The sequence below is a fragment of the Pleuronectes platessa genome, chromosome 18, assembly GCF_947347685.1.
Source record: "Pleuronectes platessa chromosome 18, fPlePla1.1, whole genome shotgun sequence".
In the NCBI taxonomy this organism is placed as follows: Eukaryota; Metazoa; Chordata; class Actinopteri; order Pleuronectiformes; family Pleuronectidae; genus Pleuronectes; species Pleuronectes platessa.
This window is the reverse complement of record NC_070643.1, coordinates 12,686,836-12,712,374: the sequence shown is the minus strand read 5'-3', so window position 1 is coordinate 12,712,374 and position 25,539 is coordinate 12,686,836. Positions and strand designations below refer to the sequence as shown.

The following is a 25,539-nucleotide window of genomic DNA, read 5'->3' as shown; positions in this document are numbered from 1 at the left end:
GCACACACACACAGCAGGAGTCGCTCCCTCTCCCTGTGTGTCAGTCAGGAACCACAGACTGCGGATTTGCCAACCTCGAGGGATAAAAAGTAAAATATTAACCAGCGCTCCAAGCATAATGATGCGTCTAGGACAGATGCTCTCAGCCATTAGTTTGGGCAAACACACGGTCCAGTGAGTTACAGCTGACTGCTCTAAGTAATAATGTACTGATGTTACAGCTCATTCACTCCGTGACCGAGGTTGAAAAGCGGGGGCCTAACCTTCAATATGAGAATCCCTAATTGATAACCACGTTCGGTCCTTGTAGCTGAAGGTCACTGTGTATTCTGCTCTATGGGGATCTAATAAGCTACGGGAGAGTGTGGGCCAGAATCCATCTCCATTAAATTAAAGGAGCCTGGCCCCCCACTGTGACCTCTACTCGCCATGATTTATTGCGCGAACAGGCCAAATGAACATCAAGCACAAAGGACGCTCGGCTAATGAAATCATCGGCCCGGCGGCTAAGTCGGTTCAAATGTAAATAGAGCTGTAATTGAATAGAGTTGTAGATAAGTAAGAGACCCAGACAGATTTCTCACATTACATCGCTACTGTGAAGGTAGAAATTTATTCGCCCGCTGACGAACTCAGTGTGTGTGTGAGCTGCTTTCTGCTTCTGATGACAGAGGTTAAACGACGGCTCAGTTAAAGTGGCATTCAGGTCAGTGGTTTGATCCCACGCTGACAGAGGAATGGCCCTAAATGTCCTTGGGCAAGATACTGAATCCCCAGTGGCCCCTTTGGCCTGTGCGCAACAGTGAATGATAGAAAAAAGTGCTGCATATAAAAGTGTGTGAATGGGTGTGTGAATGCAACTTGCACTTTAAAGCTTAGAGTGGTCGATAAGTCTAGAAAAGCACTAAGTAAATAAAGGCCTTTATTTAAGCCCTTCTATCCCTTTATATTAGTTCAGGTCTAGCCGGTTTAGGATTAATTGTTATATCCATTAACGTGGCGAGCCATTACATCTATGTAAAGAGTAATTAAACGGGGGCGTTTTACATGCAGTCACTAGATGGTGCTCTTTGCTTGAACTGCTTCATCTGATCCTGCTGCCTATGTGGCACCAGGTCAAACACTCCCTGATGGCTGCACTTAAGAAACGCTCTACTCATGTTCTTCAAATCCGTCAAATTAGAGAGATCTCAATCATAAGCTCTGCAGCCACCGAGCTGTGTCCAAGTGCAGATCATTGTAAAAAGCAGTGAAATAAAACCCCTCTACAGACTCATGTTAAGGAGTTATAGACACTGGAACTGCTCTGGATATAAATAAAACAAATTAAGAATAAGGCAACTTTTCTATTTCGGAACAGCTTAGTAAGAACAAATCTTGGATGACCCTTTAAAAACTGTTGCTTTTAATGCACAAGCAAAACTGCTGTTCCTCCATGATGGGACAAAGAAAACCGGTTCTTCATCCTTAAAGGGTTTTGAGAATAATGTGAGAACGATGTAAGGTTTGAAAACCAATAAATGCTTTTGAATCAGGGAAAGGTTGAAACGCAAAGACCTACAAGAGCCCTCCTTGTAACCATGAAAGCCCCCAGATCCCTATCATGGAAATGGGACCCTCTTCAGTTCCGGATGAAAAGACATCGAGCTCATAGAGAGAGGTGTCAATTGGTTTAAACTGGGGAGAAGAAAATGAGAAGGAGAGGGAGAGAGAGAGAGAGAGAGAGAGAGAGAGAGAGAGAGAGAGAGAGAGAGAGAGAGAGAGAGAGAGAGAGAGTTGTTGGCGAGTTACCAAGTGGTGCAGGTGCCAGCCTAACAACAGGCTGCATGAACGCAATGCACACTCTGGGGGTGAGCGAGCTCCGGCCTGAGCAGGACCTGAATACTCTGGGAAAACAAACCCAGCATATAATGGCAAACACACAGAGGGAAGGGCCGCATTTGCGCGTGTGTGTGTGTGTGTGTGTGTGTGTGTTCCACATTTTCCATTCATGCAGCGGGCGAATAGATCCTTTCATCATCCCAAGACACTTTGTGACTTTCAATTCTGTCAAATCTAACCTGAGCTCAAGTAAAGCCATAAACACACTCCAATAAACCTTTTATTCTAAAAGACTTCAAAATCTGAAACTCATCCGCACATGACTCATTCAACACGTCCCAAAAAAATAATTTTCGTTTTGAAAATGAAATAAGAAATGTCTCGAGCTTCATTTGTCATATGAACTGTGAGAATTATTGAAAGTTTTGTATGTTGGCAGTCCACGTGTCGCTACAGGGCCGACACTGTGTCAGTGAATAACTACAGACCAAAGGTCACTTAGTTCATGTTGTCAGCTCTGATAGGAGAGGCTGGGTGTTTTAGTAGCTGTAGAGTTTATCAAATAAAAGTATGAACTTCAGATAAGTTCATGATTAAGATTATAACACATTATTCTAAATAAAACCAGACCACACACACACACGCACAGTCTCTTTCTCTGATTCAACTGTGGATATCCTGGATATTTTAGTTTTTGTTCATTTTAAACTTATCAGAATCTCCCCTCGGTCTGTTCTCATGTTCCACTTAAACACTTTTGAGGTAAAGTTAATGTTCCTCTCTAAGAACACTGTGATGGAATAAGCCGTTAAAACTAGTTAGAGGGTCAATTGCCATATTACAGCTGAGGGCAGATCGCAGGAGGAACAAATTACAGCTCAGATGCCAGAAGAGAGAGTCAAGCTGACTCCAGAGGATCACTCACAACCGGAAGTACCGTGCAGTTGAGTTTATTTCCCCTTTGTTTCGCTTATATTAACTTTTTTAATCGTTAAAAATCGTCAGCTAATGTAAATGACACAGGGCTTTTAATTTTGAATATTGGCCATAAAATAATGCTAGCAATAAAAAGTGTCTGCATGCATGAATTGGAATAATAAATGAAGATGATCTATTAATCAAATCAAATCAAATGATAAAATCTTATAAATGCTAAGCTATAAAACAACGATTATAATAATTGTTATTATTATAAGTAGTAGTAGTCGACATCACTTTTAAACAGCAGGTACATTAGGAAGTCAATCTGGACGACTCAGGCCAATTATTTTGCTCCACTGATGTTAATGAATATTTTTAAACGAGACATTTTTCTATTTGAGGACTTTAATAACTCAGAATGACTCGCCGCAAAACAAGTTCACCATTTCTACATCGTCGCCTTTTACTCTTTGTCGGGCTTTTATTATGAAAGGCTGTACCGGAACATGTGTAGTTTCCCCTGGTTCACTTGATGCGGAGCCCAACGTGGAGGAGGAGGAGGAGGCGGAGGAGGAGGAAGATGTGGGGACGCTGACATCTGCAAGCCAGAGGTTTGAAGAGGAGGACGACCCGCACTCCGGCTGACGAGCAGCGGCCCAGGAGACCTCAGACACGGGCCGAGACATGTAACTTCTCCCGGAGGTAAAGTCTTTGCTAACACGAACCAGCTCACGCCACCATTTTCAACGTCATTCGCAGAGAAACGCGCTTCGGTCGCCGCCACGCCGCGTTTCCACGTCGCGTTCAACGTCGGGGAGTCCCCTCGCTGTTCCGATTCGTCACCGAGGAAGTTAACCTCCGCACGTGATGGAGGCAGAAAGTCTCCAGCCGCTCGCGTGAAGTTTTGAGGCTTGTTGCGATCATCGAAGGGACGCTCGTTGCGGGATCAAGATGTCTCTGCAGGAGTCCGTGTGATCTGATGGAGTTTGACAGATGAGGAGGCTGTTGCTGTGGTGCTGGTGTTGTTGTTGTTTAATCCCCCCCCCCCCCCAGCCCCCCGCAAAAAAAGTTTTATTTCCACAGAGAGAATAGGACAGAATGGGATGGATTCAAGGATTTGTGTTCGTCACATGCACGGAGATGAAAGTTTAAACGTGCAGTGAAATGTCCATGTCAACTTTAGTTATGTAGCACGTTTAAAATAACTTGGTAAAAGGTATAACAAGGAAACAGCGATACGTAACATATCATAATACTAAAGATAATAAAATGAAATAACTGGGATAACGACGCTCTCAACTCCAGAAGAAGGCAGAAGAGTTCATTCAAATATTAAAAGTTAATCCCAGAATAGTCAAAACAAGTTTGAAGTACGTTTCATCAGCTGTTTGGAAAACACCAGGTTTTACTTTTACTTTCATGTGAAGCAGAAAAAAACAAGACGAGCATCTTTGTTTTTTAATATTTCAAATCTCTATTCAACATCATGGCCTGGCTCCTTCTCCTAGTGCCTGGCCATAAGGTTGTATGTTATGTCAAGATAAAAATGTTCATTTCAATCAATATTTATATCATCAGGATAAATGTCACATTATTATTTCTCTTTTCTTTAAATTTAAAGTCTTAAACTCTTCTTTATGAGCAGAGAATGAATAACACTCGATACACGGCAAAGTTTTGTAAATCTGAGAAAGTAGATTCAAACTAATATTTCTTTATATATATCTTAGTGTCAAACTCAATACATTTTTGAAACATAACATTTGAATAATCCCTCTGAATTATCAGATCTCTAGTTATGATGGTGAAACTCTTAAAATGACCCAGGAAAAACCCAGGACCCGAGTTCAGATCATGTTCTTCGGTGGTTTCACTTCTTGAGAAACCAGTTGTCCTATCTGGCAATGTTAAGTGATTTAAAAAGAAAAAAAAAAATCCTGGATATGAACCCAAATGAAATAGGTTCTTTCCCGACACATCCTTGCACCAGGTTTCAGGGAAATTCGTTCATTTAGAAATTTGTGCAATCTCGCTTACAAACAAACTAATCATTCCAGAGCTGTTAGTGTTGTAGAAGAATGTCAGTGATCGAGTCTCTCCAGGTCTTTTTCATTCTGAAAAGAGTCAGCTGGTTAATGGTGGAGACTCACTCAGCTTGTGTTACCTGCTCCACGCTTACAGCTATTTGTCCTCCGCCCTTGACTGGCTGATGAGGAAATGAGCCATGTATTGTTGTGTGTGTGCACACTGTTCATTCCAGTCTTACCATGGAGAGCAATTTACTTCCCCCCCCTGTGCCACCTGAGTGCTGAGGATCAAGTGATGGCCAGCATCATCGTTGATCGGGTCAGGGTGACGTGGTTAGACATGCACACAGCAGATTGCAGCTGGGGATGCAAAAGCAAATCTTATCCCCTCGCCTTCTTTTTTTAATTTCGTTTTGTCAGCCCAAAAAGTGGGGCAGGTTTTAAGCTGCATCTCAGCCCCATGTCCCCTGCTGCTCGTTCCAAACGGCTTCCTAGTAAGGATCAGATTCAGAGAGAATGGGAGGTGTGATGGTAACCCAGTAAAAGGGTTTTTTTGTCTCCAGGCGTCTCCATTTTGTAACCTCAGGACTCCCTTCAGTCTTCTGGCTGGAGCCCAGACTGGAGTGAAAGGGCTGCGCTGCTCCTGCTGCGGCCGCTGCTTTGAAGGACTCTCGGTGGAAATTGCGTTCCCTCAGACTCAGCACTACACACACATGGAGTCCGCTAATGCACTAATGCTGTTTTGTTGTGTGTTCTCAGCAGCAGCTAAATCACACTGTTCCCAGAATTAACCGTTTTTTGCAGAAGAGGGAAACAACCATAATTGGGCTCTGGTGTGAGGAAGTGGAGGGACTGCATGTGCGTGTGTGTCTGCCTGCGTCAGTGCTGCTGCTAAGCCTGTGTGGAACTAGTGTAAATGGAACTCTGCTCTAATATTTATGTGCCACAATTATGTGATTACATTCACTTCAGTGTCAATAAAGCAAAGTGCTCTGTTTTTACTGCAGCCCTCTTTCGAATTCGGACACGCTACGTCGACCTGTCAGCCATGGATAACCAAATTGCTTACCGTGTGTATCCACAAACCTCGGCTTATCCTGTTTTAAGTCAAAAAGGGATCTGTCCTTGTGCAAATATTCCACTATGGCCTTTGGGTAATCTCTATTTTTGGTTCAGTGGAAAACAATGGGAATCCTAAAATAAGGAAGCCTTCAAAGGGCCTGATTCATAATCTGAATCCAAACAAAAGGCTTCCTAAGACCTGACTCATTACTGGGGGTTTTTAACTACGCATTGGCTTAGATGTTGAGGGGTTGTGCAAGAGCCGAGCTTGCTGTAGAACATTATGCTAAATTGATACAAATACATTTTGGCATTATATGATGGGAAATTTGCAAAAGCTTGAGTGATAACACGCTACATCAAGTCTGATTGTTCCACGGAATATTTCAGACGTCGCTAAAACTAGTACTTCTAAGGGGGAACAAAAATATCTGATATGAGCTTGTTTTCAGGACTTGAGGCCTCCAAGGTTTTCCCAGCGAGGATCCTGAAACCACTGATCGGAAACTGCACATGACATTTAAAAGTCTGCCACAGCTCGGCAGCACAGTCTGGGTGTCACTGCTCCTCTTTGAAGACTCGCTGTGTGACTAGAACTGCAGGTTGACACAGCTCTCATCAGAGGGCATCACAGACTTTGTTTATTCAGCACATAAATGCACTGAAAGCCATAATTTGGCCTCTTGTATCTATGCATTCTGAATGTAATGAGGATCTTAATTCAAGCCCTGCATGCGATTATGTTTATGATGTCGGCGTCGATTAATGCTGACCTGGTCAAACTGGAGCTGTGTCCTCAGGGCACTTGTAAACATATGGCTCCAAATCTTTCTTTCTGTAGCTAGTGTTAAGTTGGACGACTCCAGTTAAATGGAAATCAGGTTCACTGGATCATGCCTTGTTCTGATTGTAGGAGTTTACTTTTGTAGCTCTCCTTTTGTGATAGTTACTGGATTTGATTGGTTGGACAACTCTCTCAATTCTGCCCTCGAGGGATTTTCTTCCAATTTGGTACAAATTTTCAGTTGAGGATGAACCGATTAGATTTCGGTGGTCAAACGTCAAAGTTTAAGACGATTTGACCTCACAAAACATATTATTTAACCTTGTAAAGCCAATATCTCATTAACAGCTCCATGGAATCCTTTCAGACTTGGTACAAACGTTTGCTTGGACTTAAAGATGAGCTGATTAGATGCATGTGGATCAAAAGTCCAAGGTCACAGCAACCACGAATAGAAAAAATAGGAGATTGAACCTGCACTGGTGGGTGGAGGCTCCCATTTGCAGGGCAGTCTAGTTTGTTTTCTATGGCCTGTTTCTGTCTCTGATGTATGTGTCTTACATGTGATTTTTTTTTTCTAACCCACTGTGTTTTTCTGTTCTTCAGAGGCTTGTGTCCTGCAGGGCACGCTGACACTCCGCCGGTCACGGTGCCTCCCTGGGACTCTCCGTCATGAGGGGCCGTTTGTCTAGAAAATTAAGTCTGCTGGCCAAGGCCTTTTTCCTGCTCTGGCTACTATGGCTGGGCTACGTTTTGTTGGCACCCTCCTCCAGCCCGTCCTCGTCTTTGGATCAAGCGGAGGACGAGGAGCACAAACTTGTGGTACGACAGCTCGCCCTAGAGGAGAGCGGGAACGAGGGGCAGCTGGCGAGGCCTCTCTACATCAAGTCGGCACCCGACAGCAATGCGCCAGGGGAGTGGGGCCGGGCCACACACCTCACCCTCAGTGCTGAGGAGAAGAAACAGGAGCAGGACTCAATCGAGAGCTACGCTATCAATATCTATGTCAGTGACAAGATTTCCCTCCATCGGCACATCCAGGACCAAAGGATGAATGAGTGAGTTGAAGGAAAACTGGATCCTTAAAATAAGTGACCACCTAATGGATAATAGGCCGCGATGGTCAGTTGACTGAAATTGTTTTTCTGCACATCAGTTTTTTTTTTATTGCCCGCTGTTTTCTTTGAGGCTTCAGCCAAAACATATATGTGTCCTTGGCCCCGCACGCTGCATGGAGCTGATAGCTGTGCTGCAGCTGTGTCGGGGATAAATGACTCAATAGAGATTAAGTTGAGCTCTTTACTGGAATCAGTTTTCCACTGACAGTCCGTAACAAAGATGAAGGCTTGTGATGCATTGCGCGGCTTATTGAAGTCGGTGTAAGCAGCTCTGTGCCTGAATGGATTTATTTCCACCCTAGAGTTGTTGCCTGTGATGAGACACAGAGCATGATGTCTTTTATTAGTAAGTCTTCATCTCTCACTGGCTCTCGTCCTAATGAAACCCAGATGTGGTTTCCGTCAGTGTGGTGAGAACCATCTTTTCTGTGTGTAACGACCGTGTGTTTGTTTTATGCGCTGCGGAGTGTAACAGGGAAGCACAGCTTTCTCTTTAAGCACTGGATTTATGATCACATCCATGAGCAACCCTTCGGAAGACATTAAGAAAGCCATGATAACATGTTTTCAATTGACTTTAACCCCCTGACACACAATAAATGGATGAAAAATGCATCTGATGCGTTACCAGAAAAGAAGAAAATATAGTTTTTTGCAACACGGCTGCATATTCAGAGATAGACCGATAAGACTCTTTGATGTTCGCACTGCGCTGAGGAATCGGCCTGGAAGGTGGAAAGTCAAACCCTGTGCTTATCCAAAGATAACGTAAATATCAGGCTGCAGAATAATGGAATTATGGTGTTCTGTGATTTGACAGAATCATTCCTCCATGCAGACATCCGCTCACTGTGTGACAGAGCATGATGGGCCTTTGCAATGACACAGTGTCATTTTTTTTCTCCTTTCCATTTTGGAGCTTCACCGGCTGTGAACTTGACATAATTGCTGATTAGACCTTTCAACCACGGAGCAGCACGGAACCCAACAGGGGGATCCTTCTCAGGCCAACCTATCCCAGGGTTTATTTCTCAGCTATGTTTTTCAAAGGTGGCAAAGACATCTGCTTATACATTTAAATACAATTGTTGGGATGTAACTCAACTGAACAGCTAATGGTACACATGTTCAAATATATCAAACTTTCTGATCGTGTCCAACTGCAGCTCTGTTGCCCGGTGGCAGCGGCGAGCGCAGGGCAGGCTGGTGACTCAGATCACAGAAAACCTCCTTAGACCAAACTGTCTCATTTCAGTTTGGACCTTGTGTTCTACGTAGCCCACAAATTGGGACCCAGCAGCAATTAGACGCATGTCAGGGGGCGTCAAGGACCTCATGTCCCTCACTGTCTTTGTGCTCACATCGTGATGCCAGGTGAATTACACAAGACCCAGTGGTGCGCTGCAGATCTTACCCAGTCTTTAAAAAAGAAAAATTGTAGTTATACACATGCAGCTGTGATATGAGTGGCTGTCATCCAACATAGCAACTTGCAGTGAGTCATTACCGGGTGTTCTACATGGTGTTAGGTTTGTTGGTTACAGGCTTCACAGACGTTTTTCGATGTGGAAGCATCTTCCTGTTGTCAGGCTGACCCCAGTGCACCAGGGTTTCTGTTTGGCTTTATACCCAGCAACTATGTAAGCAAACGTGTGTGCGCTTACTTCATAATAACATCAGTTTCCTCTCTAGAGCAGCTTTTTGTGGCAGAATCACTGTGGACTGCTTCTTTCCACCATAAAACGCAGTAAACACAAGAGCTGTTGACAGAAAGAAAAATGGCTTGTTTGATTGGCTGCGACGAATTGCGCATTTGTTGTAATGCCAACAAACTTCCAGCTGTGTCATAGTTGGAGCGTGAGCCTCTGGCTGCAAAATATCCAGAAGTCATTCAGCTCGTGCCAGCGTTCACACACTCAGTGCTTCACACACTGATTCACAAAAACACAGCCTACGGAAAGGGAAAACAAAGTTTGCCATCTCTCCTTTCCGCACTCTGTTCTCATTCCATCAAATAATCTCTTTGCAGTTTTTCCAGTTTTAATTTTCCTCTTCCCATCTGTTCTGCAGTTTTATTTTTCTTCTGTTTGCTAAAGTTTCTGTAGTCGCTCCCAGAGCACTGCTGTGGTATGTTGCTCATTGGTGCGATACCCTCCCTACCCCCATCCATATTTCAGTGGCTCTTCATCGTTTTAATGACTGCCATCTGGATTAAGAACAGACACCTCCTCTCGCCTCAGTAGTTGCTCAGGTTTTTCCTGCCATATGCACACATAATCTTTGCCTGGCTTTGAGTCTTTTCTGTGTGCTGTATGTATTTCCTCACTTTTTCTTTGTTTAAGTAGATCTGTACCCTAGGTGTGTACCTTTTCTCATGCAAACCCTGTCTCTCCCTCCTCCTAACCCCACAAACAGATGCCGAACTAAGAAGTTTGACCACCGTCACTTGCCCACCACCTCTGTGATCATCGCCTTCTACAACGAGGCCTGGTCCACCCTGCTGAGGACCATCCACAGCGTGCTCGAGACCATACCCGCCATCCTGTTGAAGGAGATCATTCTCATCGATGACTACAGTGACCGAGGTTTGACACTCGGCAAGAATAAATAAACCAACGTGTTATTATTCTCTGTTTGAAGCAAACCTGACAGAAGAGGAAACAAACTTAAAAGCGCAGAAACAAAAGAGAACATGGCCTATTTTAGCAAAGACACCAAACCTCCGATTGTGTGGCTTGGACAGTGAACAAAGTTAAGCAGGACTCTGCTACAAATAGAAAAATAAATTATATTTATTGAGCAGCTAATTTGCAGTGCCCCTCGATGTCCTTTGGAAAACATTCCAAGAAACTAGTTAGGACTCATCCTTTAATTATTAAATAAACTGATGAGTAACAGCACGTACTGGAGACTGTTGGCTTTTTATTTTTTTATTAAAAGGTCATGAAAATACATGGATTTTAGTAAAAAAAAATGTATGTGCGGGTCTATCTATAGTTATGAAGGTCAACTTTGGTTCAATACCATCATTGTGTGTGCGAGTGTGAGAGAGAATTTGAAATGTCATTCTTGATTCTGAAATGTTGCTGCTCAGTGTCGACACCTTTATTACACAAGTTTGACCTTTGGAATAGTAAGTCTGGACTCACTAGTTCTTTGTTAACTTTTTTGCATCTTACCATCCTGTCAGCAAATGAGACGTCATCTCACTCGGTTAACACCCAGAGTGATACGACTCTTTCTCAGAAACTCTCCGTCCATCTTAATGGAACTAGTGTTCAGTCCCAGCTTGTCTGGTCTGTGTGTATCGGAGACATTACACCATAACGATGACTTCAGTCAGCGCTGAGCTGCCATGACATCATTTCCTCTCCTCTAACCACCCTGACCAAATGAATACAAAAAAGGAATGTTAGAAATGCCACTTCAGAACCAGAAGGGTTACAGCAGACGGACAGCGACTGGGGGACAGACAGCTCTCCCATGTCTCCAAGCTGGTAGAACAGGGTCTGACATACCAAGCCGCGTTTTGACCTCTGTTGTGCTTTCGACCATGACAGGTGTGTTACAATGACTCATCTGATAGTGGGTTCAGGTAACAATGAAATTAATCCATTCATCAGCAAAAGTTTTTAGTGTGAGTAATTGATTAACTGGGCAATAATTATCATTATACTGGCACTGAGTCAAACCCCTCAACTCCCATTTCCTGAAATCACATGACTTTAACTTGACTCTTTAACCTCTGAGCCTCTTTTCGCTTGTCCAACTAAATAAGCTCAGATTTCCGTTTTTTGGGGGATTTCACTGCCTACATTCAACAAACTACCTGACTGTGAAAAAACACACCCAACCTAACTACTTGACTCGAAAATGGGTTTCAGTGATGCAGCTTTCCCCCATTGTGCATTCCATGCCTGTCTGGATGCTTAGTTTCAGCTTGACGTGCGAGTGTTTGTCACAGAGCGTGTGAGAGCTCACTTAACAATGCTGTGTTGAGAGATTTAAATATTTGTGACTGCTGGATTTGGAATCAGCTTGTTTATCTGCCCTCTAGTGGCCAAACACAATTTAAAGCAGCTTTAAAGTTAAACGTAGGAAGAGGAAATAACAAAGCTTAAAGTTACAAATTATGACCTTGTGTGTGTTTTTTGTTTTTATGAAAAATAGGATACTTGAAATCCCAACTAGCTGATTACATCAGTGATCTGAACCGCGTGCGGCTCATCCGGACCAACAAAAGAGAAGGGCTGGTCCGGGCACGTCTCATCGGCGCCACCTACGCCACCGGTGATGTACTGACATTTCTCGATTGCCATTGTGAGTGCGTCCCTGGCTGGATTGAGCCTCTCCTGGAAAGGTGGGTTGACCAGATCAGTCAAGACACCACAAAACCAGGAAAGCAAGACTAAAAAGACTATATCAGAGTTTTGTGTTTGAGTCTGTTCTCTCTGTGCCGCGTTAAGGATTGGCGAGAATGCCAGCACCATTGTGTGCCCTGTGATCGACACCATTGACTGGAACACGTTTGAGTTCTACATGCAAACAGACGAGCCAATGATTGGAGGATTTGACTGGAGACTCACCTTTCAGTGGCACTCGGTCCCTGAGGTGGAACGCAAGAGGCGCAGCTCTCGCATTGACCCCATCAGGTGATGGTTGGATTCTTCAGACAGGTTTTTACACACTTTTTTGAAGATTTTGGTCTTTAATTTCCTTAAATTTCTTCCAGATCCCCAACAATGGCAGGTGGATTATTCGCTGTGAGCAAGGCTTACTTTGAGTACCTGGGCACATATGACATGGGCATGGATGTGTGGGGAGGCGAAAACCTGGAGCTCTCCTTCAGAGTGAGTTCAGTTTTCCGTCAGTGAGGACCGCAGGACTTGTAGTAATTTACAACTAGAGTGTGGTTTTTAGAGATGTTTGGAAAGAGTGACTAGTCTAACCAAAAATCTACCAAAACCTCTTACAGACAGACCATCAGTTCCCTCTGCTTTTCTTTTTTTAACTGTGGTATGAAAAGAAAACGGAAAGATCGATAAATCCGTTTTTTTGGCATGTCATTACCAAAGGGAATCTTTAGTTCATACTGTTTGCTCCTGATTATTTGTTGCGTCCAGCTAACAAGCTCACAGTCAGTGGGTAGATGATGAGAGAGAGACACTTGTCAGTGTCAGATCTCAGTCGGCCATGACATCTGAAACTGCGCCCTCCTATTGGCTGATCCCTTGTTGAGACGTTGGTGTTGCTTTTCACTTGTTTGCGTCAATCCAATTGGCACAGATTATAGTCTATGTGTGAGTGTGCAGCAAGAGCAAGTCTATCTGTGTGTGCTGTGTGTGCTGTGTGTCTGTGTGCGTGTGTGGCTGCAGTGTGAGGGCGGATAGGCTGTTCCCCTGAGGGGTTTGTGGAAATAAAAATGCCTCCCACTGGGACTTTTAACATGAATAATTAATGTTTAGTGGATTTGGTTTAGAGTGTGTTTTGTTGGCGAGTGAAATGCCTGGATTAAGATGTAAGTGACTGTCATGGTGATGGCTGTGGATATATGACAATGCATTTTTGCCCTGTGTAACTCGCTCGAGGCTCAGCCAAGTAATAAGAAATACCTTTTGAGCAAGCTTTCATTATTTAAGGGTGTTGCTTTCTTATTTTAGTTTTTCCAAGGTGTAAGAACAAGTAATTACACGATGAAAATTGATGCCATAAATCGGCCGCATTCACTTGAAGCTGTATGACTCACGACTAAAAGGGAGGGATTTTCACGGTGAGATTGAAGCGCAGGCGGCTTTGACCGTTATTTAAAGGATTTGTAACACAGCATCAGTCGACACAATATTATAATTATATTCAGATTAAGGTTTGTAATCTCCTTAAAGGAAGGATTTATGCTTCTATAGGTACATACAAAAATAGGATAAAAGTATAATTTGCCCGAGGACAGATCTCCAGACCGACATAAATCTAATAAATTTGCCTATAAGGTTTGTCTATTTGAAAAAGTAACTATTAGCAACTTACAAGGGATCTACCAGTTTATTTGCAGATAAGTCAATGATTGTAGTTGAAGGACGGACAAAGTCATAAACACCTGCAGTAAAGTGAGTAAGTGCCTAAGTTCAGCACTTGGACATGTGGTGAATAATTGACAAGTTAGCAGGTTAATGATAAACATATTGATGCAGCTACTGGTCCGCTGATCATAGTGTTTGTATAGATTTGAATATATATAGATATATTTATGTATAAAATTGCCAGGAATAGAAATAAAAGCATCGAATTCGTTCTCATCTCATGTGTTTTCTTCCCTCAGGTGTGGCAGTGTGGGGGCAGCCTGGAGATTCACCCGTGCTCTCATGTGGGCCATGTCTTCCCCAAAAAGGCCCCTTACGCTCGGCCCAACTTCCTCCAGAATACTGTGCGAGCCGCGGAGGTTTGGATGGACTCTTATAAACAACACTTCTACAACAGGAATCCACCAGCCAAAAAGGTAGGACACAAATCAGCTGGACTATGTATCTAAACATTTTGCTGATGTGTTTCTAGTTTGGATGCTGATCTTAGAGAAGTGCATTTATCAGCACTGAGCTCGGTCTGAGTCGTAAACTAAAGCCTCTCAGACGTGCTCTGAAGTCCGCAGAAGAAAACAAGTTTGGAGAGCTTTTGACTATAAGGGCAGTCACCGGTTGATGTGCTATAAACAAAAGCCTGTGGCTGCATTCTTCATATTTGAAATGCAAATTCCAGAAAATGTGCTTAGCCAATTTTCCGGACATTATCCGGAGTTCATGTCTGAAAATAGCTTTACTCTGCCTCTTACATGCTTGTTTTTCATCCAGCTGGTGTCAAACCAAAGCCTTTCAGGGATGAATACTCCTCCAAGCAGTAGCATGTTAAAATGCTGCAAAGAGCGACTTACCTTTTGCTGTTAGATGTTTCATTCGACACGATTCACCTGTCAGCATATGATTAAACGCTGCCTTAATGCCTGGATCAGGTGTATGTGTGAGTGTGTGTGTGTCGTTCCTATCAGGTTCTCAGTGTTGGAGCATCATCAAATATTCACGTATCTCAGTTTCCCCTATCTGAAACAAAACTACATTATTAATGTCAGGGAGCTTTGATCAAACAATAAATGACTTGGTCAGGGGGAGATTGAACACAGCACTGCCAGACAACCTCACCAGCTCCTCATCTACGAGTCTGCTGTGATAATATGTGACTGCAGAGCTGCAGGCAGGATTATTGATTTGGTTTTGTACATCATTATTTTTCATTAAGTGCAGTTAGTCACATATATCGATTTGATGTTTTTACAAAGTTCAAACGTACCAGTGGCCATTTCACTGTGCCACCCAGATTAATTGTTCTGATCAGGATCTAAGTTACCAAAGCTGAACACCCCGCATTCATTTATAATGTTGTATATCCTGGATTTGGAGATTTGTTATCAAATAGTTTTAATTAAGAGTTTTCATTAAAGATTATAAAATAAATGTTGTGTATTAGAGAACTTCTCTGCATTAAGGTCTTAGCTCACCAGGTCTGAATTTTTCGTCCCAAATTTTACGCAAGGTAAAAAATACACATGCCTTTATTGTGTTTCTGGGTTTGCAAAGACCTTGTGTCTCTGATCTAGAAAGACTGGAGCTAAGTGTGGGACTGAAACCATAAATAGTAAATGCACTCATTCACAAAACTGTGACTCATCCTATTCACTCAATAATGGCATCGCAATCGGGGCAATTAGGGCCTTAGTGTCTTGCCCAAGGACAATTAAACATGTGGAGCCTGTGATTGAACCATCAACCTGTTCTACCTGCAGAGGTTGATCTCAGACGTGTATGTCCCTCCCTCAGGCAGTGAAAAGGTGTAAGGTGTGAAAAGGTGTAAGGTGTGTGAAGGTTCAGGACTTTGATTCCCTCGAGGCGGAGTTCTCGCCCTCAGCAAACACCGCTATCTTAAATATTCAAGTATGCACAACAGGTGTAACCAATTCAGCCAGTATCACATCCTTGTTATCCCATTCCAAATGTATAGGATTTGGCATGGCATATCCAGGATGCAAATATTTGCTTTCATGGTGTGTCTCTTGAGTTACAGTACATGTCATCTTAAATCATTCTAATCTTAAATCAAATAGTGTGTGTGTAATGAACGAAGTGGAAAAGGCCGATGGTGATGAAGTGATTTTGTCGGAGCACTGAGGTGTGTCTGTTTCCACTCACTTCTCTGGAAAGACAACTAATAGATTGTGCTCATTTCACAGGAAAACTACGGGGACATCTCCGGGCGGCTGCTGCTGAGGGGGAGGCTGAAGTGCAACAGTTTCGAGTGGTACCTGAAGAACATCTACCCTGAGCTACACGTGCCTGAGGACAGGGAGGGCTGGCACGGGGCTGTGAGTGTCTGCTGTCCATAACTGTTATATGAACAAACCTCAGCATCAGTGTTTCATCTTTTCTGGTCTAAGATTCTGAAGTCACAAAAGCTGTTTTGAGACATGAATGGAGAATGTCCAGAAAATTGGGTCCGGGAGTTTCCCCTTTTCACATATGAGGAACACAGTAGGACAGTGTCCCGGTCGAACGTGCTCACAACTACAGGGGAAATATCTGGAGCATTCAGACAAGGGGTGGGGTGTCAGTAGAGCGTGCAGGAGGAAGGACATGACGTATACATTCCACTGCATAAATCACATGTTTGTGTTTACAGCCTATCGACAACCCTGTCCGTCCATATTGTTGTCTTTCCAAGTGGACATCTTCATCATGCTCTTCTAGTTGTATGACACCTCTTTTTCATCCTGAGATATTTGTTTTATTCGAGGTGTCCTGTCCGTCCCATGTTAGAAACGTCAACAATTCACTCACTCGCTCACTGTGAATTTTCTGGGCATTTCCCTCAATTTCCCTTCCAGTTTCTGGACTTTAGCGCATGTCTGAAAGTAGCATAAGAGATAGCTGTGGTTTTCTTCCTATTCCTGTCTATTTTGAGACTAAAACCAGGTGTGAGGTGGGGACGGGATGTGGGAAAGCCCTGTTGATAGCGAGAAGGCTTGACTAAAGACGAACAAAAGGCTTTAAATCCCATTTTGGACGGCGCTCAAGAGCATCACAATCCAAACACCTGGGGGAGTATTTCACCCACCACAATGTAGGAACAAGAGAAAAAGAAAATCCCAGAAAAGAATTTTCAGGCGAGATTGGGCAACGAAAATCCACCATCTTATCATGTTGCCACATTGACACCTGTGTTAATATTTACAGCATGAACACAATGACATTGAAAATTTAGCTTTCTGCAAAGGTAGGCATTTTGGGTTTCGATATGAAAGCAGGAAAGAAGACCAAATTGCTAATGTCAGGCGTGTTGGTTTATCCTAAATATGAGAAGATGAGCCGAGCTCGGTTTGTTCAATCAAGTATTTATTTAGGAAGCAATGAAAGGAATCAATCAGCAAAGCAATGGGCATCCAACAAGTCGCATCAGAACACGAGACCCATCAGAACGCATCAAACAGCCGGCGTCTGTAAGATTTAACAGTCGGTCTTGGTTCTTCCCCCTGGAAAGTGCTCACGCGTAGTCCATCCTCTTGGTATTGGAATATGGAAGTGACAAGGAGCCAATCCCAAGGCCTTGACACAGCTGATGGCATGTGGACCAGTGGTGTTGACAATTGGAGAAAAGATTATTGTGTTCTTGCTATATCAAAACAATGTAACCAAAACAACGCAAAACAAAACTGTGACTCACACATTCTAATTTCAAGATTAAACAGTAGGAAGGAAAAGGTTATTATTAATCATTTGTGTGAAGCCCATTTATCTGGCTCAAACTGCTTCTATCATTATTGTTAAGAGTACAGCTATAATTTGAAATGCTTCTATCTTTATTTATTTAGAGTTCAGTCAGACAGAGAACATAGCTAAAATATTGAAATCCTGACACTAATCAATATCATATTGATTTCTTAATAGATGTGTGTTGATGTGGAAAATAAGCAAACAACAGTGTAAGGTCGAGGTGTTTCTTGTCATTTAATAAGACGACTCAATCCGTCTGCATCAGTAGCCAGCTCTGTGTGGGACCGGCCTGTCGGGAATAGAACCAACCCACAGCAGCGTCATCAAGCGATCAATAAAGTACAGCCTTTCAATTTTCATAGATATTTCTTTGCTCTGCTCTTACCAGGTGCGTAGTTTAGGGATAAACTCTGAGTGTCTGGACTACAACTCACCGGAACACAATCCCACCGGGGCCCACCTCTCCCTGTTCGGCTGCCACGGCCAGGGAGGCAACCAGGTACGTTGAGCCTTTCACACCTCGTTCGTTCTGTCGTCGTCCATCTCTCTCCCGCACATATTCTGCCTTGTCGCAATCTCGCAACCTTCGCCTCGGTAGGAGATGTAATTTAAAATGTCAGCGTTTTCTGATAAACCACTAAAACGAGTTGCCACAGTTGATTCACACCAGAAAGATCCTCCCTGCTGCCACGAGCAGCCGGACTTGAATGTAATGAAGGGGAAATACAAAGATTGGTATTGCATCCACATATAAAGGGTTTCCACAGGGTTTTAGACAGTCTCAAATCTGATCATCTGAATTTTAAGCTCTAAAAAGTATGTTAAATAAATATGATACAATAATACTTAAATACAAATAGGTAGGTCTTAATTATGTTAACATTCAGTTAACGCTACCTCTGTCACTCTTTAAAGTTTTTTTTTTTAAGAGAAATGCTTTTGGAAGCATGCATAGTATAATCTCTCTGTGTGTTGTAGTTCTTTCTCAGTGATATTAGATATTAGCACGTTGGAATAAAACTTTAAAAAACAACGTGGAACTGATAACTGAGCCTACAAACGCAAGTCAGAAGTTATTTCAGTGGAATAGACTATGAATACATACTGTCTCTGCCTTTAGTTCATAAGATAACACTGTGTTTCTGGGGTTATTCTCTACTAGGCTACCCCAGCTGATCTTTAGTTAAGGGGAAGTGTAAGTAATTGTTAGACATGGTTGTTCTTTCATATTTACAGAGCCCCTTTAAGATAAGATAATGACCTTATGGGAAAAAGTTTGAGAATTTCATAATATCACATTCATATACAGATAAGGGTTCTCCATCAAGGTGTCTGTTTGGATCCAAAGCTGTAAAAGACACATATGATATTTAGGTAAATTAGCTTGTAAATATCTCATTCACACAAGTTGCATCTTGTGTGCAAAGGATTTTAAAATATACATCACCGTATGGGGCTTAAAAGTTCCTGTACATAACTGACATTAAATTTAATTAATAGTTGTCTTAAAGAGCTTTAAATTTAACTTCTTGAAACCCGCAGAACCCAAGACTGGAATCACTGATACTCTTTAACTGAACGCCTGCCAGCTGCAGTGATGGATGGCTTAGCAGGCAGCAGATTATTTGTCTGTGATAATGTATATTTAATGTTGCCGTCAGGCAATAGGCAGAGCTTCTTTCTGAGAATCCCCGACCTGCTTGATATCTCTAATTACCCCACTGACATATCATGTGTCCCGAGCCACAAAAAAGCACCATGTGTGACTGAAAATCAATGTTTGAATGACTCCCACACGGAAACACAAACCTGAGGGCCCTTCGCTGCCTCCCTCCTGCTCCCTCTTCCCTGGCCCACATAACAACCCGCGTTCCATTTGAAAAGATACATGAGCCTGGCAGGGCGAATGAGTGGCACAGCCGCGGGTAAATAAGTTTCAAGCCAGACACAGGGGCCTCGAGTGACCCCATGTCTAACCCTAACCCTCTTTTATTAGAGACAACCATTAAGGGCCCCGATGCACCTGAAAGATGTATGAGATGAGAAGGATGGGGAAGAATGAAGATTGATTACCTGACCCTCCGTTTAATGGTTAGCCCAGAGATTGTTGCATCTTTTGTCCCAGTGGACCAGCTGTTGAAATGACACCAGCGGAGGAGGAGGAGGGGAGGGGCTGGGTTTGAGTCGAGTGTGCCACGACCCCATCTTTACTGATGAGATCCCTTGGCACCAACGCAGACACGGCACGCAACAAGGCCAGAGCCAGGACCTGATCCCACAGCAGAGGAAGAGAAAAAACATCCTGTAATCCCAGGAGAAAAAAAAACAAAACACGCCAACCTGCACAATTGTTCTCGTTGGAATGTTTTCTGAGTAAAGAGAGATTAAGGTAGAGGGAGAGAGAGGTAGTGAAAAAACTGGAATGGAGGCAGAACATTGTTTTTCATCTCTTTGTCTCCACTGCTTTTCCTGTTGGGTTGTTTTCCTAAGAAATGTCCAAATACAATGAAATCCAGAGCAGATGGTCGCATAACCGGGTCTTTCTTCTTCTCCAGTACTTTGAGTACACATCTCATAAGGAGATCCGCTTCAACTCGGTGACAGAGCTGTGCGCCGAAGTGACCGACGGACAGGCCTCCATCGGGATGAGGCACTGTCCTCGTGATGGGGAGCCGAAGCCTCCCAGCATCACCTGGGAGTTCAGAAAGGTAAGCCGTGCCCACATTTGAGTCGCTTTCAGACATGAACACTGAACAATGTCCACAGAATCTCTCCGCTCAGAAACGTTCTTGTAGTTCAGTGCATGTCTGAAAGCAGCTTTACACAAAAAGACCCCTTGAGTCTCTCACTCAACCGATGGAGCTCATTGGACACTCATTTCCACCTCTCGCCCTGACAGGACGGGACCATCTACCACCCTCATTCCGACACGTGTGTGACAACCTACCGCACGTCAGAGGGCCGCGGGGACATCCAGATGAAGAGCTGCAACCCAGCAGACAAGAACCAGCAGTGGAAGTTTGAGTGGTAGATGGAGACAGGGCAGCAGGAAACCTCAAGTGACCTTCTTTGACCATAGTGCAATTACTACAGCGGACGTCTTCTCCGCTGCTCCCAGCTCTCCAGGGCTGCACGCCATTTGAATGGGGATAAGGAGGCGAATGAAGAACGGTGAAAAGTCACTTTAAGCCAATGATTTCACCCGATTCTGAGCTTTTATACCCGTGTGAGTGACTGAACAGGTGCAGATTGTGGTGGAGCGAAGGAGAATGGAGGTCTTATTAAGGAGGCCAGCAGAACATGACTTCAACTTTTGAGTAGCTTTCATTCAAGTGCCTCTGCAACCAAAATGGAATCCAGCGCACACTTAAAAGTGTTGCGATTGTCTCGTTTGCAACAACTTGAAAACAGTGAAACTGGTTCGACCATCCCGAACACGAAGAAGTGCCTTCCAGAGATATTCCAGATAAAAGTGTTCCCTTTGAAAACTAGATGCAGAGTCGTGCTGCACTATAAAAACCTTAAAATGTGCAATGAATTATTGTTAAATCGTCAGGCTTGTTTCTTCAGTTGTAAAGAAATGGCCAATTAAAACATGAGCTGCCCCAAAAGAAAAAGAAAAAAAAGAAAAGCAGAAGTCTTGCCAGGAATGTCAGGTCAGCGGCAGCGTTGCATGCCGCATCATGTGAGAGGAAAACAGCGAGGGAGTGTTGTGGTCACACTACACTGCTCCTCGATTCTCTCTCTCGCCCGTGGAGCCAGTTTAATGCAAGAATGCTGCCTGAGCAAGACTTGAAGCGTTCATTAAGCAATTTGCACAAAGCGAAATTTGCCCCCGAGCGCTCAGCTAGTTGACGGGAATGTTGTGAGTCTATTCCTCCCTGTTGTGTAAAATGAAGACGACCCTCTGAACTCGTCTGTCAATGTGCCTTAGAGAAGTCGCGATCCCATTAGAAGAACCTGTCCGTGCCGAAATGAAACGTGCCAGTGGGGGTCAAATGTACTCCGAGCATTTGAAATGCTTAAAAATCTGAAACACCAGTGGTTTGCTGCACTTAATGCCTTTAAAGGAAGCACCTGTTTAATTTAATCTCTTAACTTGGCGGGGTTGTTTGGACTCCTGTGTGTAAACTGTACTTGAAGTGTCACCAGAAACACACTCCTGCTTGGTGTTTTTCATCTCGTCTTCTTTTTTTCTAACGAAGATCTCGTCAGTGTTTCCACTGGGATGTACGGTCATAGAGATGAGGCGTATTCTGGTTGAGCAGCAGCTCTATTTGCCGACGTCCGCTTATCGCCGGGCAACATTTGGTCTCTGTTGAATTCATGAATACGAGGTTATTCAGACCGGTCAATGGAAACAGTGGGTAAACATGCAAGATGGCTGTTGTGTTGTGTTGCCTTTGTAAATACGGTTTGAAATAAGGGACCAAAGGGGGGGGGGGGGGGGGGGGGTGCTGTGGTAAAGCACCTCTAAAACTACTGATGATGCAAAAACACAATGATGATTACTTGATATTGGAGGAGGGGGACTGACATGGGTGGATGATTCAAATGAGATTGAAGCTGTAAGGATGGTTTAAAGAATAAAAAAAAAACTAACTAATTTGTCCAGTTGTCTGTTTTTTCACTGTCGTCTCTACGCAAACGGAATATTATTGTTACTCCGGAAGAAATGGGAGAACAGCTGTTTATCCTGCATTTCCATCAAGAACAAGTTGGTTCATGTACTAAAGCAAATGTCAGGACTCTACGGTATGAAGATGGGCATCTTCCGGTCTGTCGATCCCAATCAAAGCCCCTTTGATACAAATGAGTGGATTCAGAAGGTGAAAGGCTGGAGTGCTTTTACTCTGAAATGGGTTCGGAAAGTGATGTAAATACGTTTGTGTCATAGACAGATAAACATTGTGGTTCACAGCAGAATAAACAGAGAAGATGATCTTTCACCTGAGTTTTAATGTTTATCTGATGAATTTATGTCACAAACAAATGGTTGCAACACTTTCTGTATGCCTTCTCAAAATAAAAGCACCCAAGCGTTTCGGTTGATGGATTCCATTCCCTTGATTAAAAAGTTTTTTTTATTGTGAAATATTTGCTGATGCGGAAGATGCATGGCTTCATACTGTGTAGTACTGGTATCTATTTGAGTACAAGGGACTTCTTCCATACGAGGCAATAATCATATTTGTGGCCATATTCAAACATATGTAAAAACCTTGTGCTGCAGTAGCAGCTCCTCTGCAGAACATGGTGTGGAACTGAGAAGCTACATGTTTTGCATTGTAAATATTAATTCATATTAATTTGAATATTGTTCATTGAATAGAAAAAATTCCACAACTGCTATTGTATGTGTATATTTATTTATGGTACATTCAGACTAAAACGGAAATGGCTTTCTTGAAGAACTTGTACTTTCTTGATTCTTGTTGTTCTGGGTTTGTTCCCTCATGGTTGATGCACTTATTGTGAGTCTCTTTGAATAAAAGCGTCACCTTAATGAAATGCAATGTAATGGTAGATGTCGGCTTAGGTTTGGATTGAGAAAGTGATCTTGGGCTCGAAAAGGCTGGAGACCACTGGTTTACAGCATTCACAGTTCTTTGGCGCCATCTACTGGCAGGAAGGCAGAATACACTGATAATAGCCAGTCAGAGTGACTGGAATTATTTGACACGTTCAAGTTCTTCTGTATTTTGTCCACATTTGGTTATGAGAAAGATCACAAGTTCATAAAGTGATAGATTTATTCAACACAGCTGAACACAGTGCAAACCTGGGAAAGTAGAGACATTTAAAAATGAATGCTTTATATCTTAAAATTTGTTTGATTTGTCACGTGTCATTATTACTATTATCCCCCAAACTTCTACAAAAGGACTCTTTTGTACAAAAATACTCTTTTGTAGAAGTTTGCGGGATACTAGTTTATATTAAATGACTGAATAACAGTATAAATCATTTTCAAGGTGGCGTGAGAGGTACAAATGTTGTCGACTCACTATCTGATGTCTATGGAGGGATGATGGAGACGGAGAAGGACTGTCTACTGTTTTGCCTGAAATAAGGAACAAAACAATGTTCACTTGAATAAACTGCTTGAATAGACTTGTGCTTGTGGACGAATGCAGTGGAGCAGATCAGGAACCAGTGTTGGTGTTGCACTGGAAGGTCATAAAATCACACAGGAATTAAAATGTTATCCGAGGCAATCAATGGAATAAATTCTACTAATCAACTATTCATTCAGGTCGGGCACACTTGTTCTATTTTATTCAAAAAGCCAATTCATTTGCCTGAATAATAAAAATAATAATAGTTAAATCATCCAGTATCTAAAATCCAAAAATATATAAGTAACTTTTAAGTAAGGCTGTCAAATATATGTAGTAAAGTAGAAAATACAATTTTCTCTGAAATGTGTATCAAAAGCAGCATTGAATGACCCAGACACACACACAATACTTTGTCCATCTACTTATAGTGCTTAGTTTCTCATGGGAATGAGCAGGCCGTGTGGCCTAGGGGGCAGAGTGGTCGGTCCTCAACAAAAAGGTTGCCGGTTCAATCCCCATTCTTCCCCAGCAGCATGCCACAGTGTCCATGGCAAGATACTGAACCCTTATAATCGGCAGGACATCAACAACCTATTAATTGCACAATATCTTACACTATGTAAATTAAAAATTAAATTAAATAAAATGAATCTTGCGCAGGAGGTTAATTTATATATAAAAAAAAAAATGTAAGTAAAATTTTTGCAAATTTTGGTAAGAATTTTAGCATGTTAAAGCCCTCAAAAAGCCAATTAATTTGCCTAAAAATTTATAATAATAATCCTTACAATCTCAATAGGGCCTCACTGTCTCTCAGTGCCTGTCAGTGCTTGGGCTCTAACTACAAATTGTTGCGTTTTCTCAAGCTTAGAATGAGCCATTTGATTCTACTTAGCACCCTCTTGTACGGAGTCACAATATTTCACCGCCATGTTTTTACAATAGCCTAGAATAATCAAGAAACAGCGTCTCTACAGGGCGTTTTGCATTCTACTAACCTGAAGGCCATGGTAAGTTCTCCTACTTGCTCGGGAGGGGAGTGTTGAATGGAAAAGTTTTCTGTTAAATCTGCAACCACGTAGCCAGACACCACAAAATCCTACACACTGGTACTTTAATCCTCCCTCCCACTGCACCAAATTATATTTAACCCCTCTCGCACATGAAATCTGTGGATGAGTAGCTTGTTGCTTCAGAGCTTTCAAACCTGAGTCTCTTTATCCTCTAATAGACTATCATCTCTTACTCAACTGAATACTGTACGTTGCATCATTCTGTTGTGTAACTTGTGTTGTTCACAGTTCCTTGTCTGCGTCTTTCTCTTTCGCCCACCCTCTTAAGACGCACACGATTAGACCTTTGGCAACTTCCAACCACAGTCACCCTTTAGGGTTGAGCTGTTTTTGATGCAGAGAGGCTGCATGTGCACTGTTCCTTCCACTCCTCCAAAGGGAATCTCACTACGACTTGTTTTGAAGGAAACACACAATCAAACGGGGTCATCGACCAAAGCTTTTGGTGATATGACGGGACAGACTGGATCCACCACTTCCACATTCTGTCAGATAGGTTTAAGGATGGTCCTCATCACATGGGAGATGTCACTGGAATCCTTGAGAAGCCTGTTCCCCTTGTATGCTGTTGTTTTCCGTTGCCAGTTAAACTGCTTTTATCAAAGACACAATAGAATTAAAATGTCAGTGATGTTTTCTTTTTTGTTGGTGCCAAATTAAAGTGCGGAAACGTCAGACGGGAAAACAACCCAGCCCAAGGTGCATTGTGTTTAATACATTAGCAAAATATATATCTGTTGAATGGAAAACGTCATCCATCAGACGCTCCTCAATGAAAACGCCCTGATGCATCGGCAGCAATATGGTGTCTCATTGTGAGGGGACGGACATGACGAGCCCGGTGGACCGTGGCACATTACAA

The 25,539-nt window shown here is 42.8% G+C and overlaps 1 protein-coding gene across 1 annotated transcript; it reads left to right on the top strand.

The window, feature by feature from the left end:
* Positions 1–3,284: 3,284 nt before the first annotated feature.
* On the top strand, positions 3,285–22,148 carry poc1bl (POC1 centriolar protein homolog B (Chlamydomonas), like). Its single transcript, XM_053446139.1, has 11 exons — positions 3,285–3,444; positions 7,222–7,673; positions 10,149–10,318; positions 11,904–12,093; positions 12,200–12,385; positions 12,466–12,583; positions 14,050–14,226; positions 16,006–16,137; positions 17,931–18,041; positions 20,098–20,250; positions 20,442–22,148. Exons 2-11 carry the CDS (start codon positions 7,288–7,290, stop codon positions 20,571–20,573), a joined length of 1,755 nt encoding a protein of 584 aa, XP_053302114.1. The 5' UTR covers positions 3,285–3,444; positions 7,222–7,287; the 3' UTR covers positions 20,574–22,148.
* The last annotated feature ends 3,391 nt before the right edge of the window (positions 22,149–25,539 follow it).

Bases quoted from the DNA above. Each gene is read 5' to 3' on its own strand.
- poc1bl (XM_053446139.1), top strand. From the start codon at position 7,288: ATGAGGGGCCGTTTGTCTAGAAAATTAAGTCTGCTGGCCAAGGCCTTT. The intron at 7,674-10,148 runs GTGAGTTGAAGG...CCCCACAAACAG, and splicing joins CAGGACCAAAGGATGAATGA to ATGCCGAACTAAGAAGTTTG. The intron at 16,138-17,930 runs GTGAGTGTCTGC...TGCTCTTACCAG, and splicing joins GGGAGGGCTGGCACGGGGCT to GTGCGTAGTTTAGGGATAAA.